This window comes from Didymosphaeria variabile (genome assembly GCF_027946475.1).
Source record: "Didymosphaeria variabile strain IMI 356815 chromosome Unknown scaffold_1, whole genome shotgun sequence".
NCBI lineage: Eukaryota > Fungi > Ascomycota > Dothideomycetes > Pleosporales > Didymosphaeriaceae > Didymosphaeria > Didymosphaeria variabile.
This window is the reverse complement of record NW_026611620.1, coordinates 2469371-2481873: the sequence shown is the minus strand read 5'-3', so window position 1 is coordinate 2481873 and position 12503 is coordinate 2469371. Positions and strand designations below refer to the sequence as shown.

The 12503-nt window shown below is 50.7% G+C and overlaps 6 protein-coding genes across 6 annotated transcripts; 1 reads left to right on the top strand and 5 right to left on the bottom strand.

Annotated features, from left to right (window-relative positions):
* Positions 1 to 113: 113 nt before the first annotated feature.
* N0V89_000787 (uncharacterized protein) lies at positions 114 to 1931 on the bottom strand (the record flags this gene model as incomplete). Its single annotated transcript, XM_056209607.1, has 6 exons — positions 114 to 279; positions 334 to 494; positions 539 to 1055; positions 1101 to 1437; positions 1490 to 1621; positions 1697 to 1931. 6 exons carry the CDS (start codon positions 1929 to 1931, stop codon positions 114 to 116), a joined length of 1548 nt encoding a protein of 515 aa, XP_056076429.1.
* Positions 1932 to 2443: 512 nt separating this feature from the next.
* On the bottom strand, positions 2444 to 3038 carry N0V89_000786 (uncharacterized protein; the record flags this gene model as incomplete). The annotated part of the gene is made up of 2 exons (XM_056209606.1): positions 2444 to 2652; positions 2702 to 3038. The coding sequence occupies 2 exons, from the start codon at positions 3036 to 3038 to the stop codon at positions 2444 to 2446; spliced, it is 546 nt and encodes a 181-aa protein (XP_056076428.1).
* A 295-nt stretch (positions 3039 to 3333) lies between these two features.
* Positions 3334 to 4017, bottom strand: N0V89_000785 (uncharacterized protein; the record flags this gene model as incomplete). Its single annotated transcript, XM_056209605.1, has 1 exon — positions 3334 to 4017. The coding sequence occupies one exon, from the start codon at positions 4015 to 4017 to the stop codon at positions 3334 to 3336; it is 684 nt and encodes a 227-aa protein (XP_056076427.1).
* Positions 4018 to 4905: 888 nt separating this feature from the next.
* On the bottom strand, positions 4906 to 5672 carry N0V89_000784 (uncharacterized protein; the record flags this gene model as incomplete). The annotated part of the gene is made up of 3 exons (XM_056209604.1): positions 4906 to 5163; positions 5325 to 5426; positions 5469 to 5672. The coding sequence occupies 3 exons, from the start codon at positions 5670 to 5672 to the stop codon at positions 4906 to 4908; spliced, it is 564 nt and encodes a 187-aa protein (XP_056076426.1).
* Positions 5673 to 5731: 59 nt separating this feature from the next.
* Positions 5732 to 6466, bottom strand: N0V89_000783 (uncharacterized protein; the record flags this gene model as incomplete). Its single annotated transcript, XM_056209603.1, has 1 exon — positions 5732 to 6466. One exon carries the CDS (start codon positions 6464 to 6466, stop codon positions 5732 to 5734), a length of 735 nt encoding a protein of 244 aa, XP_056076425.1.
* A 1073-nt stretch (positions 6467 to 7539) lies between these two features.
* On the top strand, positions 7540 to 10535 carry N0V89_000782 (uncharacterized protein; the record flags this gene model as incomplete). The annotated part of the gene is made up of 3 exons (XM_056209602.1): positions 7540 to 9105; positions 9158 to 9614; positions 9664 to 10535. The coding sequence occupies 3 exons, from the start codon at positions 7540 to 7542 to the stop codon at positions 10533 to 10535; spliced, it is 2895 nt and encodes a 964-aa protein (XP_056076424.1).
* Between the last annotated feature and the right edge of the window lie 1968 nt (positions 10536 to 12503).

Sequence of the window (12503 nt, the reverse complement as noted above, 5' to 3'; positions counted from 1 at the left end):
CTCAGCGCTTGGAAAGTGAAATGTCATTACGAAGTTTTGGTGATCCCACTCTCGCTAAAATTACTATTACACGATTGACGTAGTTACTTACTGTAGCATATCGACGGCGTCCCTCAAACGACTTTGACACGTAAACCCTTGCTGTCCAAGTTGGGCAGCGGAATGATATAGTCGTGGGCTTGGACTATGTCACTCTCGTCCGTCTCGAACAGTTCCAGTCTTGGAGCACCAGGTCGAAACACAGTCGAAAGTGTCTTGTTCAGTTCCATGTATGCCAGGCTGGTTGCGTCTTAGTCTTTGCTAGGTGAATGACTGTGCTGCTCAGTGACTTACTTCATGCCCAAACAATTCCGCGACCCCTTGGAGAACGGAACAAGACATCGGGTCATTTCCGGGGTGACATTATTCAACCAACGTTCGGGATTGAAGGTGAAGGGATCGCGATATATATTAGGATCCGTGTGGTTCATGTATGCCGACATACCAACGGCAACCTGCATCATCAATAACTGAACAAAATATGAGCGAATGTACGTACACCAGGTGGAATGACCCAATCACGGTAGAGGATGGGTTGATCCGGCGATACGCGAGGCATACGGTGCATGACACCATAACTGAGTCTCAGTCCTTCCTTGATCAATGCTTGTAGAAAGGGTAGCCGCTCCAACTCCACAAACGACGGTAGTCTTTGGGGGTAGCCTTCCATGAGAGGCGCTAGTTCCACACGCAATCGCTTGAGATAGTCGTCGTTAGCAATGATGTAGTAGCTAATGAAGTCTAGGGTACGGGCCGCGCTAATGCTGCCAGCCCCCAGAAAGATCTGTGCTTCCCTGGTCAACCTTTCCACGGATAGGTCGCTCTCCGGCAGGCCGCTGGTGAGGAGATGTCTGAACACAGAGTTTCGAGTCTCAAAAGTCTCGTAGTCTGGTTTCTGTTCCAATTCTCGCTTGGCATCGATTATGTGTTGCCGAGCGAAGTCTCGAAACTTCTCAAAAGTTACCAGGCGGGGGTCAAGCCAGCGTAGCACCTCGGACGGTATGACGTTCAGGATTCTTGAGAAGGTCAGCATCAGCACGGTTGTTCAAGAGCATACGCACTTGATCATCTGCGGAAAGGCCATGACCAATGGAAGCGAATGAATGAAGTTGTGAAGCAGATTGTACCACTCCACCCCGAAACTTGGCTCGTCGATCATGTTGGAGTTGCTTTCAAAACATATCTTCCCCACCACATCGGCAGCAAGAGCTACGTATGCATGATCAAGGCGTATCACTTGGTCGGTTCCTTGATAACTGTCGAGCCGTCGCACGAAGCGTTTGGCCAGTTCTCCGACCATAGGCTCAAGCTTGGTCACGCCTGCACGAGAGAAGAAGGGCTCTAACGGTTTTCGTCGCCGACGATGGAGATCGTGCGACGTAGAGAGAAAGTGTGTGCCTGCTCCAAGATTGAGTCAGCATTGACGAAGCTGGTCAGCAGGGCTACCAACCATCAAAATCGATACCACGCGCGAAACCTTTGTAGTTGTCGGTCTTTCGAACACTTCCCGAGACGTTTATCGAGTTGTAGAAGTCCGGGTCGTGGATCGAAAGCTCATGCGGCGTGATGCGCACGATGGGCCCTGAGCACGGATCGGGTTAGCGTGGTCCCTGATGGCTTTGAACCTTCCGAGTCTTGTTGTGCCTGGTCAGCTCACCATATCGGTCATGCATCTCCTTGATCTTGAAGACGTATTTTCCTCTGCGGAAGTAGTCATGGTAGAATTCGTACCAACTGGTGACGGCGGCGATCTTCGGACCCGGGAATTTGGCAAGAGGCGAGAAGAAGAGGCGGTGAGCGACGAGGACTACCACATACACCACGCTCACAACAGCTGCGACCATGACATAGTGTTCGAGCACGGCACTGAGCACACGCGGTTCCAGCGGCATTGCGGACCTTGCTGTCACCTCGTACCGGCCAGCTGGGTGTGGTGGGCGCTGCCCTGTCGCTGCCGCCATCATGCGCATGATTGAGAATCCTTCGGTCGCTCGCTTACCTAACCAAGCGGCTAATCAGGTCACGGTGCTGGCTATGCCTGTGCACCGATCCGACTATGGTCCAAGACTACCTGGACTGCCATCTTCTACTTACACGTAATGATGGCATGAGAGCAAAATATGGGCCGAGCGAAGAGGCCTTGCGACTGTGCAATACTTCGGGGAACTTGGGAGCCCTGCACCCGGCGAAACAAGGGCATCACGCTGACATTACCTCCTGATGCATGTACTAATAAAGCTCAATCTGCTGGATTTCCTAAAACGCTGGACCACTAAACCAGGGTCGACCAATGTTACCAAAACTTGTCAGACTGATCCTCAAGCTGCTGATCAGACACGCTGTGGCTCTCGACCTCTCAGGCCTACATTCTCTTTGAAACGCTCTCATCAGAAAAGACTGAATTTCAATCGCGGATCCAATCGAAGGTGGCGTGGGACAATACATGAGAAGGAACTTCCACAACGCGATAAAATACTTCCGATCCCATAGCCGTAGCCGCAAGCACCACAAAAAAACATGCAACAGTAGAAGCAACCTCGTTTGCGATAGGGAGCACCTGGAAGAGTCTGATCCCCATTGTGTACACCAAGATGCTCTGGACAAGAAACCAGCCTGTCACCGTATCAGCATCGTTCTAACTATACCTGTTGACAACACTTACTCAATGACCGTCGTCCGAGATAGACGAAGATGGGATTCGCCAACGCCCATTGTACGATATCCGATGTCTCCACACACAGCAGAAATCCCAACAACACGAGATAGTTATCGTCTCTTGCCTGCGGCTGCTTGACATCAAAGTCTTCGTTGAGTCCACCAGTATAGTACAGACCTCCATGCGCAATCAGCTCGTCATCGCGATACTGAGGACGCCATGCCGCCCAAAGGTATTGCATGACCAGGCCTGCTGCTAAGATGCCTATGTAGGCGACGTATGATGGGCATCGGATGGAGCGCCAGACTTTGATCCCACGATGGGCTTTGGCTTTGAAGTCCATGTTTGTGGTCATATCGGCGAGTAACAGGCCTGTGATGGAATACCAAGCCCACGACTGAACCCACCACGCTGTGATGATGAAGAATAGTGCGCCTTTGACGCGCCACGATCGACGGGTGTAAGGTACTGCCACACCAGAAGGTACAAAGTCAGTCTATGTCACAAAGAAGTGGGGCGGTACATTGCCTCGTGTCTCAGCTAAGTCAAGGAAAGATCCTCTTCTTGTATCACAAGTAGACAAAGACTGTCTTCCTTTCGCCTGGCAGAACAAACACATCCACTTTGTACCGACAGACTTACTGATAACCATCGTCATGTACACGGTGAAACTGCTTTTCGTCAGCATCAACGTTTCTTCCCTTGACCAAGGGTGGGACTAACCTCTGCATGTAGATAACATTGATAACCCACATCATCTGCCCGGGAAACGCATAACTTCCCGCTTGCTCTGAGAATCTTGTGGTAACCCAGAACAAGTTGAACACCGAGTTGAAGTAAATCAGCGCGTTGTCAATCTTGTAAGGCACCAAGATGGAAATGTTGCCCGTCTTCTCCGCGAAATCGTCGATGTATTTGTACCCAGTCGCGTGCAGAACCCCGGTGCTGATCGCCAGCGCGACAGCAACGGGGAACCACAAGCGAATGCCGCGACGAAAGATGGACCCCGCAATGGAAAGCTTGGTTCTGTCTTTCATGAATGGAATACATATCGTGCGCGCGCTAAGAAGGATGAAGGCGGAGTAGATGATGCCGTCGTTCCAGAAGAGGATGGAGACAAGCTTGAGCGTTTTGTGGAGCGTGGAACTGTGCAAGACTTCTTGAGCGTTGGTCGAGTGAGCAACGGAGGCGGGCGCGAAGACGAGGAGGAAGGTGTGCAAGAAAGACTGCATGACGAAGAAACCTCGCAGACCAATGAGGAAATCCGTTTTGGGATCATGAAGGGACAAAGGTGGAGTAACGACGCGCTTGAGAGTCTCCATTGCTATAGTTCCTCAGCCGATGATGGTATATATGCAAAAGTATGTCTTGAAGTGAACTGACTTGTGAGAACTCCTCCAACCTTCATCCGAGTATGGTGACAACCTGCAATACGAGAGTGCAATGACAGGGTGATATCGACGGCAGGCAAGCAAGAAAGCTGTGGCAGCATTGACTCCCTAAAGCCGAGCTGAACTACACCTCTCCGTGCCTATTGCCGCGTCTCGCTCCAAGCCCTTCCAGACCGTGCCACAAAGATTGACGTCGCTACACAACACCTATCTTGCTCATATCAACCAAACCCTAGAATCTATTTCCGTCACATTTCAGCAATTACCGCTAGACCCATCGGCGTCTTACAGCGACAAGTGGGGGTAGCGAGTCGACACGTCGCTAGGCCCTTGTGCGTGGCTGCAAATCCCACGCATATTCACCGAGAGATTGCCTATCTTTCGTGCTTTTAGGGCTGGTATGCTGGTCTTTGTTCCTCGTTCCAGGGGTGTGTGACAGGGCTAAGCGAGGAAGATTGGCAAGCGACAAATGACCTCGTTGTTGGGACTGCAGGAATGACAGTTCGGGCTGTCGAGTTCAGCTTTGGGGCTTTAGTGGCGCGCGTTGATTGCTGCTTCGGGACACGGATCAATAGGGCAGCGATTGTGGTGATAAGGTGGTAGTGGGAGTTACCGGTGGGTGGAACGTTTTACGCATTGCACTACCACGACAAGGTTCTCTTAGCACAGCATCTTAACGCAGAGCTCTTGATACGACGTTTGCAAATGGCGTTATCAAGACTACCAGATTTGTCAACTGAAGAGGTCGATTACGATTATAGTCTAGTGCACAGCTCGGTCTACCTTTGCTAATCATCCAAGATCAAAAATTATGTTCGGCTACTTCCTAGCCGTAGGATTCCAGTTGTTATAAGCAACGACCTGACGCGCATGCCCATAGATGCCGATCATACCCATGAGGACTAGATAGAAAGGGTAGAAGGCTGAAAAGACGATCATCATCCAGGCACTGACGAATTCGGAGCGCACACGCCAGGTTATGACTAATGTACCAATTAGGCAGACGAGACTTGGGCAAGTTAGGAATATTCTATGACTGAGGTATGCTGGATACTGACCTGATGATGAAGAACCAAACTGATAACGGATACGGAAAAAAGACCATCCTGGCGAGCTCGAACGGTGTCTTGGGAAAAGCGAGTAATAACATGCTGAGCACGAGGCAGGTGTACTACATTGTGTTACTAGGGAATAAAACACGTTTGACGCCATAGGGTGAGGCGCGCTCTGATACTCACCTGCGTGATAAGGTAGTAGGATAGCTCTCGTACCGCCAGTAGTGAGAAGACACCGAAGCGCTTCGTAAAGCTCCGAGTACCCTGTTCGGGCTTGTCCCACACCTGCAAGCCCAATCAGTAAAACTTTAAGGCGTAACGCCTTACCTTGGCTGCACTCACCATTGGCATATGCACCAAACTAGCCTGTGCCCAACCTTGGGCCCACCTCAATCGCTGCTTCCAGAATCCCTGAAACTCGGAGGGTGCGAGCTCGTAAGAGACGCAGTTGATTTCGTGCACTGCCTTCACGTTCTTCTTGACGGCTCGTAAAGCTGAATCAATGTCCTCTGTAAGCATCTCGCCATGCATCTTGTGTTCTCGCAATAATGGAGCGCGCCAATAACCATTGCTTCCTGTTACCAATATAATTAGTCATTGCTCATTTGGTTGAAGCCGCGAAATGTACCACAGAAAAGACCGAAGGTCATCATCAACGCACGTCCGGGGTGAGAAACGGCGTAGATTTTGTCGAATTCGATGGCGATAAGGCGTGTGAGCCACGAATCACGCGAATTGTAGATGACGCAGCGGCCTTGAACAATGCTGACTTCAGAATCGCCCATGAATCTCTCAGCGGCCCAGCGTGGATTATGCGGATGCGGGTAATGGTCTGCGTCGAAGATGGCGATGACATCTGCACCGGTATTGAGGGTGAAGAAGTAATTCAGATTGTCGGCCTTTGACTTGCTTCCGGGAACTTTGAGCACGCGGAGTTGGGAGTAAACGTCTTGCAGCTCAACGAGTTCGGTCTCCAGAGGTTCGATAGGGATTGGAGTATTGTACACACAGTTGATGCGGATGCGGTCCACGGGGTACACAATTTGTGTGCAGAGGTACTTGACGCGGTCCATAATGATGTCGCGTTCGTTGGGCAGATAGGCGACGATGATCAGATCAATGATAGGCAACTGTTCGTCTCGGGTGGGCCAAGGCCCCGATCCAGGCTTGAAGTCGAGCACTGCCATCTTGGTAACTCTCGCTCGTGCATCTCGCGTGAAGGACATGCTCAGGGCGGCTTCAACGACAGTTGTAAAGCTGACATACATATTCGTGAGCATGTAGACGTACCAGAACACCTCGATCAGCTTCTCGGTACAGACCATATAAAGACATGTTGAGCCGATAAAATAAGAACAGACAAGTGTGAAAGGTGTCCACTCCCAGACCCAGGCTGAACTCCTGGCGGATGCGTAGTCCAGTTTGCTCCGAAGAGAAGCCAGGCCTGAGCTTTGTGGAGAGGTCGTCTGCTTGGACTTCGAGTGGCCGAACATGTTGGGCAGCCTTCGCTCCTAGATAGATTGCAGCAAAGATGTACCAAGGATAGCAGCGAAAGGAAGGACTAAAAACAACGGTGTTCTCAGGATGATGTACTACCAACGCAGTCTTTGAGTCTCAGCACACTAGTCTAGGATCTGTTCATTGCTTGCCCTCCGTGTTGGTTAGACCATGGCCTCCTTGATGGCTTTTCTTCAGACTATTGAAGGCGCGGTCGAGACGCTTGAGCTCATTTTCACTACGCTCATTCCCAATTGGGAATGATCACATAGTGAGCGAGTGGTATCACCCCACGCCTCCAGCTCTGCCACAGCGCCATCTGAAGCTGAGGCACAAGGCCGGCTAGGAGTCGCGAAGGTGCAAATTATGACAACGACGCAGGTCCGAGCAAGCTCAACAAGCTGTAGAGTGAGGCACCAGTATCGTATCTGCAGTGAGGCGACTCAGGATCGCTCCGGCTGATGGAACAAAGTGGGTCTGAAGAGCAGTTGACGAATGTACTCCTTGCTCAAGATTCGGATCTGGGTGATTTTGGGGTCTGCTTTTGTTATCTTTCGCTAAACTTTTATTGCATGTCTCGCTAAGCGGTGACGCCACGCAGTATCCCATTCACGGATGGCCTAGGCTGTAGCACGTGACGGAAAGTGCTGCAGAGCTGAACTTACCGCCGAGGAAGATTAGACACCGGGCCACTACGACACACCAGACTGTGCACGGCCGGCATTGTGAGACGGGAAGGGTGACCACTCGTTCGTGGCTGGATCGTCAAGATGATGGCCTTTTGGAGGCGTATTTCCATAACTGCTCCTGTATCGCTGCTGAGCATCAGTTCGCAGCTACCAGTCTTTCCTCTCCCCTATCTGTACCCGGTACAACGGTTTTTGAGCAACCGTGTCCGACCATGGAGGGCACGCTCTTCATCCTCACGTTCATCCTACAACTTGTCATTGCCGTGACCGATGTGTCGTCCTGTTCCTGCGGCTTCGCCGACTCCAAAACCGGTGCCATCTGGACCGATGCACTAATCGCGTATGCAAACGAGACAGGAGAGTTACCCGAAAGGTCGTTGATCGCAGAGGACTTCCAGAATCCGTACGAAAAGAATTGGAACGCGCGCTATAGAGCTGGCGCAAAACCGTCTAATTTGGGACATGAAGAGTCGACAAGATCAGGTTGGAATGGCACAGCATGGACACTCAAGATTGACCCGCCCACCAAAGATCACATCGTGCTCGGAGCCTCCCTGCGGTCGATTCGACGCGACATCCAATATGGCACCTTTGAAGCTGCCCTAGGCGCACCGAAACCGGGCGTCGGCGGAAGCATATTTGCCATGCGACTTGACTACAACGAGACGCAGACGGTGAACTTGAATGTGATGAACGCGGATGCGCCAAAGGATGCTTGGACTTCGTTCATGATCTACGGCGACTGGAGAGGAACGCGTTCCAAAGGCGTCAACTTCAGTGACTTCGGCAACAGGACCTATGGCTTTCAAGACTCTCCGTGGGGTTTCGTTCCGTACCGGATCGACTGGAACAATGCAACGGACATTGACTTCTTCATTGGCGATGCGCTGGCGCGTTCGATCCGCTCCAAGGGCGTTGCGAAGCCGCTTCCCGTCACACCGATGACACTGCGCATCCAGCACTCCTCCATCGGCGATATGTACACCTCCGAGGGACCACCACCAGACGGGTCCGATGCGCGTGTGGGTATGCTGAGGGCCTTCTTCAACTCGTCCAGCATGACTTCAGATGACCATGACGCTTTTGACAAGCGCTGCCACCTAGCGCCGGCGTGTCTTGTTTCCGACACATCACTTAGAGGAGCCTCCAACTTCACGCTTGCAGCATCGCGACCGTGGGAGCACAAGACAATTGATTACAAGAAGCGATGGCCTGCCATCTTCGTGGTATCTATTTCTGCGGCCATTTCGACAATTCTTTTGGCGCACGCAACCTCCAAGCGGGCGCCGTGGAAGCCCAAAGAAGCCGCCACTACAACCATAAGCAGCGCCGACCCTCCAGTTGCGCCAACTGCGATTAGTAGCGGGCGGACATCGAGGGACCTGTCAACTCCTCCTTCTTTCATATATTCTGAACACGATGCATTGGCGTTCACTGTCCAGATGCCCGGTATGGGGACGCCAGGACAGGCAACGCCCGGCTCCGTCACACCGCGCGCCTCTATGCCCACTGGCTCATCGCACGGATCATCTCAGGTATTCTGGGCACTCTCACGCGACTCGCTGGACATCTGCAAAGTCGATGAAAAGAAGCAAGCTGGTAGTCAGATCGTCGCGCCCTGTGTGGAAATTGGTAAATATGCCGAGAAGAAGCAAGTTGAAGTCACGGTCAAGGAGATTGGCGAAATGAAGCATCCCGTTACCAATCACGCCACGCTTGCGAACGCAAAGCCACCCATCACGGCAGCTAAGCAGCGTGTCGACTACCTTGCCGGCTTGGTAAGCTGGTTCCCATGCATAGTGTGCGTCCAAAGGTACTGACCAATAGCAGGTTGCTTTAGCTTCAATTCTGGTGACGCTGATCCACTTTGCCTTGACGTTCCTTCCGGCCACTGAGATCCCATATACTCATGCTCACTACGAAAGCGAGATCTGGGCACTCAAGATCGTGACGCCATATTTGTTGACTTTCAGCTGGATCGGGCCCTTCTTCACCTCCTCTACTCGTTTCTTGATCGCTAGCTACCTCAAGTCGGGTAATCTCAAAGGTATAGCAGAAAAGACGGTCGGCCGGACGCCTCGTCTGATCATTCCCTGTGCTGCCATCGCCGCTCTCGAGTACTTCTGCATGCAAGTCGGGGCCACAAACTGGCTCGAATACCTGCCGTCTGTCACTTGGTCGACATGGCCGTATACTGCCGGCTATGTGACGTTTGGACACTTCCTCAGCGAGATTCTCGAGTTGATGTACATCATCCCGAATGCGGTCCCTCAGATCACCTTCAACTGTATGTTATCCATCTTTCCATCACTTCGAGGCAGCGCTAACGCTTCTAGATTGCATTGGTGTTCTCTGGACCATTCCTGTCCAGCTACAGAACTCTTGGCTCTCCCTTTTGGCAGTCATAGTCATTCGCGAGATCAAGGCGCCCTGGAAACGCATGGGCTACTACGCCTTTTGCATCCTCATGCATTACTACGCTATGTCATGGGGTACCTTCTTCTGGGTTGGCCTGCTCATCGCGGATCTCGACCTAACCTACAAGTGGAAAGAATGGCTGTATAGCCGTCCATGGGTGTATTACCCGTTCCTTACCTTTGTTGCTCTCCTGGCTGTCGGAAGTCCCTCGATTGATCTCGTCGGCATGTGGAAGGCAAACTGGAACTTCAATACGCTCGAATTCGGCATTCATCCGCATCAGCGCACCGGTCACGCGGTGCGCGACTCTTCCGACTATGGGTATCCCGCCTACTATCTTCCACGTCTCACAGCTCTCACCTTCTCCATCGGCTTCCATCTCCTCGTGGAGCTTTCGACCGTCGTGCAGAAGTTCTTCTCCAACCGCCTTCTTATGTGGTTATTCCCACATATCCTCACGCTCTATCTCATTCACGGCCTTGTATTCTGGAGCCTCGGGGCCGCCATCTGTGTCCATCTGGCAGCACACAATGTGCCCTACTGGGCCAATATGTTGGTTGTGGCCATCTGCACGTACAGCGTGATCTTCGGATGCCTGCCGTTGCTGACACCTATTCTGGAAGGACTCGGCAAGAGCATCACGCAAAAGATCTGGCAAGACGCGAGCTCGAAGCCGCCGCCCAGGAGGAAAACACTATATCCTTTCAGTCCAGAGATGTTCCAGGGAAACGGCCCGGACGGCGAGGCGATGGATGACGTGGAGAGTCAAGCTGTAAAAGAGAAGAAGTAGCTGAGTTGCTGTGAGACCGATCTGGACGCAATGCATGACGCTGCAGTCAATGCGGTAAATATCAGACTTGTTAGACACTAGACTTACACCTCGACTAGATGTTACTAGTGGGTCTTTGGTGACGAAGCTTTGGGACTGGGCTCTCTCGGCAAGATGAAGTTTGATCACGATAGTAGCGCGCACCTGGGGTCCCATGATATCATTTCTGCAGTATTTTGTTATCAAATCGACTTTTGGGTGAATGTTCACTACGAAATATTAATTTGGAAGAATCAGGTATAACACATGTTAATATAAGTTGATTTTGGCACTACTTTACACGTATAACAGAGTTCTGATAATAACAGAGTTATAAGGAAGGAGCACCCACCCTCAGTACCTTCTATAAAGCATACTCCTACTGTAATAGCTTAAGGGATACATTCACTGTGCAGCGCAACTCTGGCACTAATGTAGATCCTTGTCGATAATAATTAATACGCTACATCTTATAATACAGCATGCAGTACCTTGTATAGACCATTCACTATATAAGGCTTTAACCAAAGGATGCTATTAAGGCTTAAAAACGTCAAAAAAACTTTCATACGTTCACCCCCAGAGATATATCAGCTTTATTATCTTAGTATCCCTATTGCATAGTAGATAGTAATCGTATTACCTGCTGTGTCATCAAATTATTTTCAACATGGCCCTGTTGTGTAAACAGTGTTTAAATTAATAATAAAATCAATTCACCTTCCAAAATACTGTTGGATACATGACCTGGGACCCGGGGTGCGCGCTACTGGAGCTTACCCGCTTGCGAAACCTCTGTAGATCGAGTATGCACATTACATCCTAGTTTCATCGCTCTGCAACGCGTCTGAAAACTGTGACCTGATTCTTTATGGCCTACCTAGGTACATTCACGTTCAAGCGAGAGGCTGAACTAGTGCTCACCCACCTTTTTTCTCCTTCGCGTCTAAGACTTGAAGCATTTTCCAACACTTTACGCAGGTTTCCGCTCCGGACCAACGTGTTGTTGCAATCCATGACGAAGGAAAGAAAGCCTCCTCACTCGTTGCACTTGTTGTGCGCTGGCCTTGTATTCCGCGTACCTAACTGAAGCGCGCCGCAATCTCATGAAGAGCATTAGCCTTGTTTCGCCCTAAATCGTGCAGTGAAGATGCCTGAATCAAATTGGTTTACCTGTTACTGCTTTTTCACAGATTCACTACTAGAGATTTGCTGCCTTCCTCCTTATCGATCAATTCTGTCCTTTAATATATCCACTGGCGCTGGAAAATCATCTGCAGTTGCCTTTCCGTAGGACTTGCCTTCGTACCTATCGCCCCAACCATCTGATTTCCAAAGCGTATATTCGAAGTATCCGACTTCTTCATGTCTGCATAATTACTGTTAGCCTTCTTCTTGTGAGTCTGACAATTTGGGTTATCGGTGACACAGGAAGTGGACAGCATCAGACGGCCTTGTCACAGGATAAGCTTGCTACTTTTGTAAAGTTTGTGATTACGCTCTGGTGAAAATGTTAAATCAAAACGTAAACCTGACTGTTGGAAGTCTCTTATCGCCAACGGAGCGCTCTTGATTCGATCAAGTGCATTCATGCACCTATCTGCATGCTGCATGTTCCGCATTTTACCTGAAGTCATAGGCAAATTATGCTTCTATCGTCATGCTGTCTCTTTGTGCAAATTCACGGACCGAGAGGGAATACCGTAAAACTAAATGTCCAAGTAGTCTCACGCGACACCCCCAACCCTGACAATCGGTTTCGAGATGAATCACGGCCGCTTAGGTAACATCGCTGCTGAGTGCAAGGAGTGTGCAAAACGAGGCAGCTTATGGGGATTATAACATTATTGGCAACTCCAAGCCTCCCAACCGCAAGGAGAAAGCCGAGACATTGTCGCGATTTCTAAGACCAAAACACTTATTCCAGGGAAATTATTTCGGCGGCAGCTT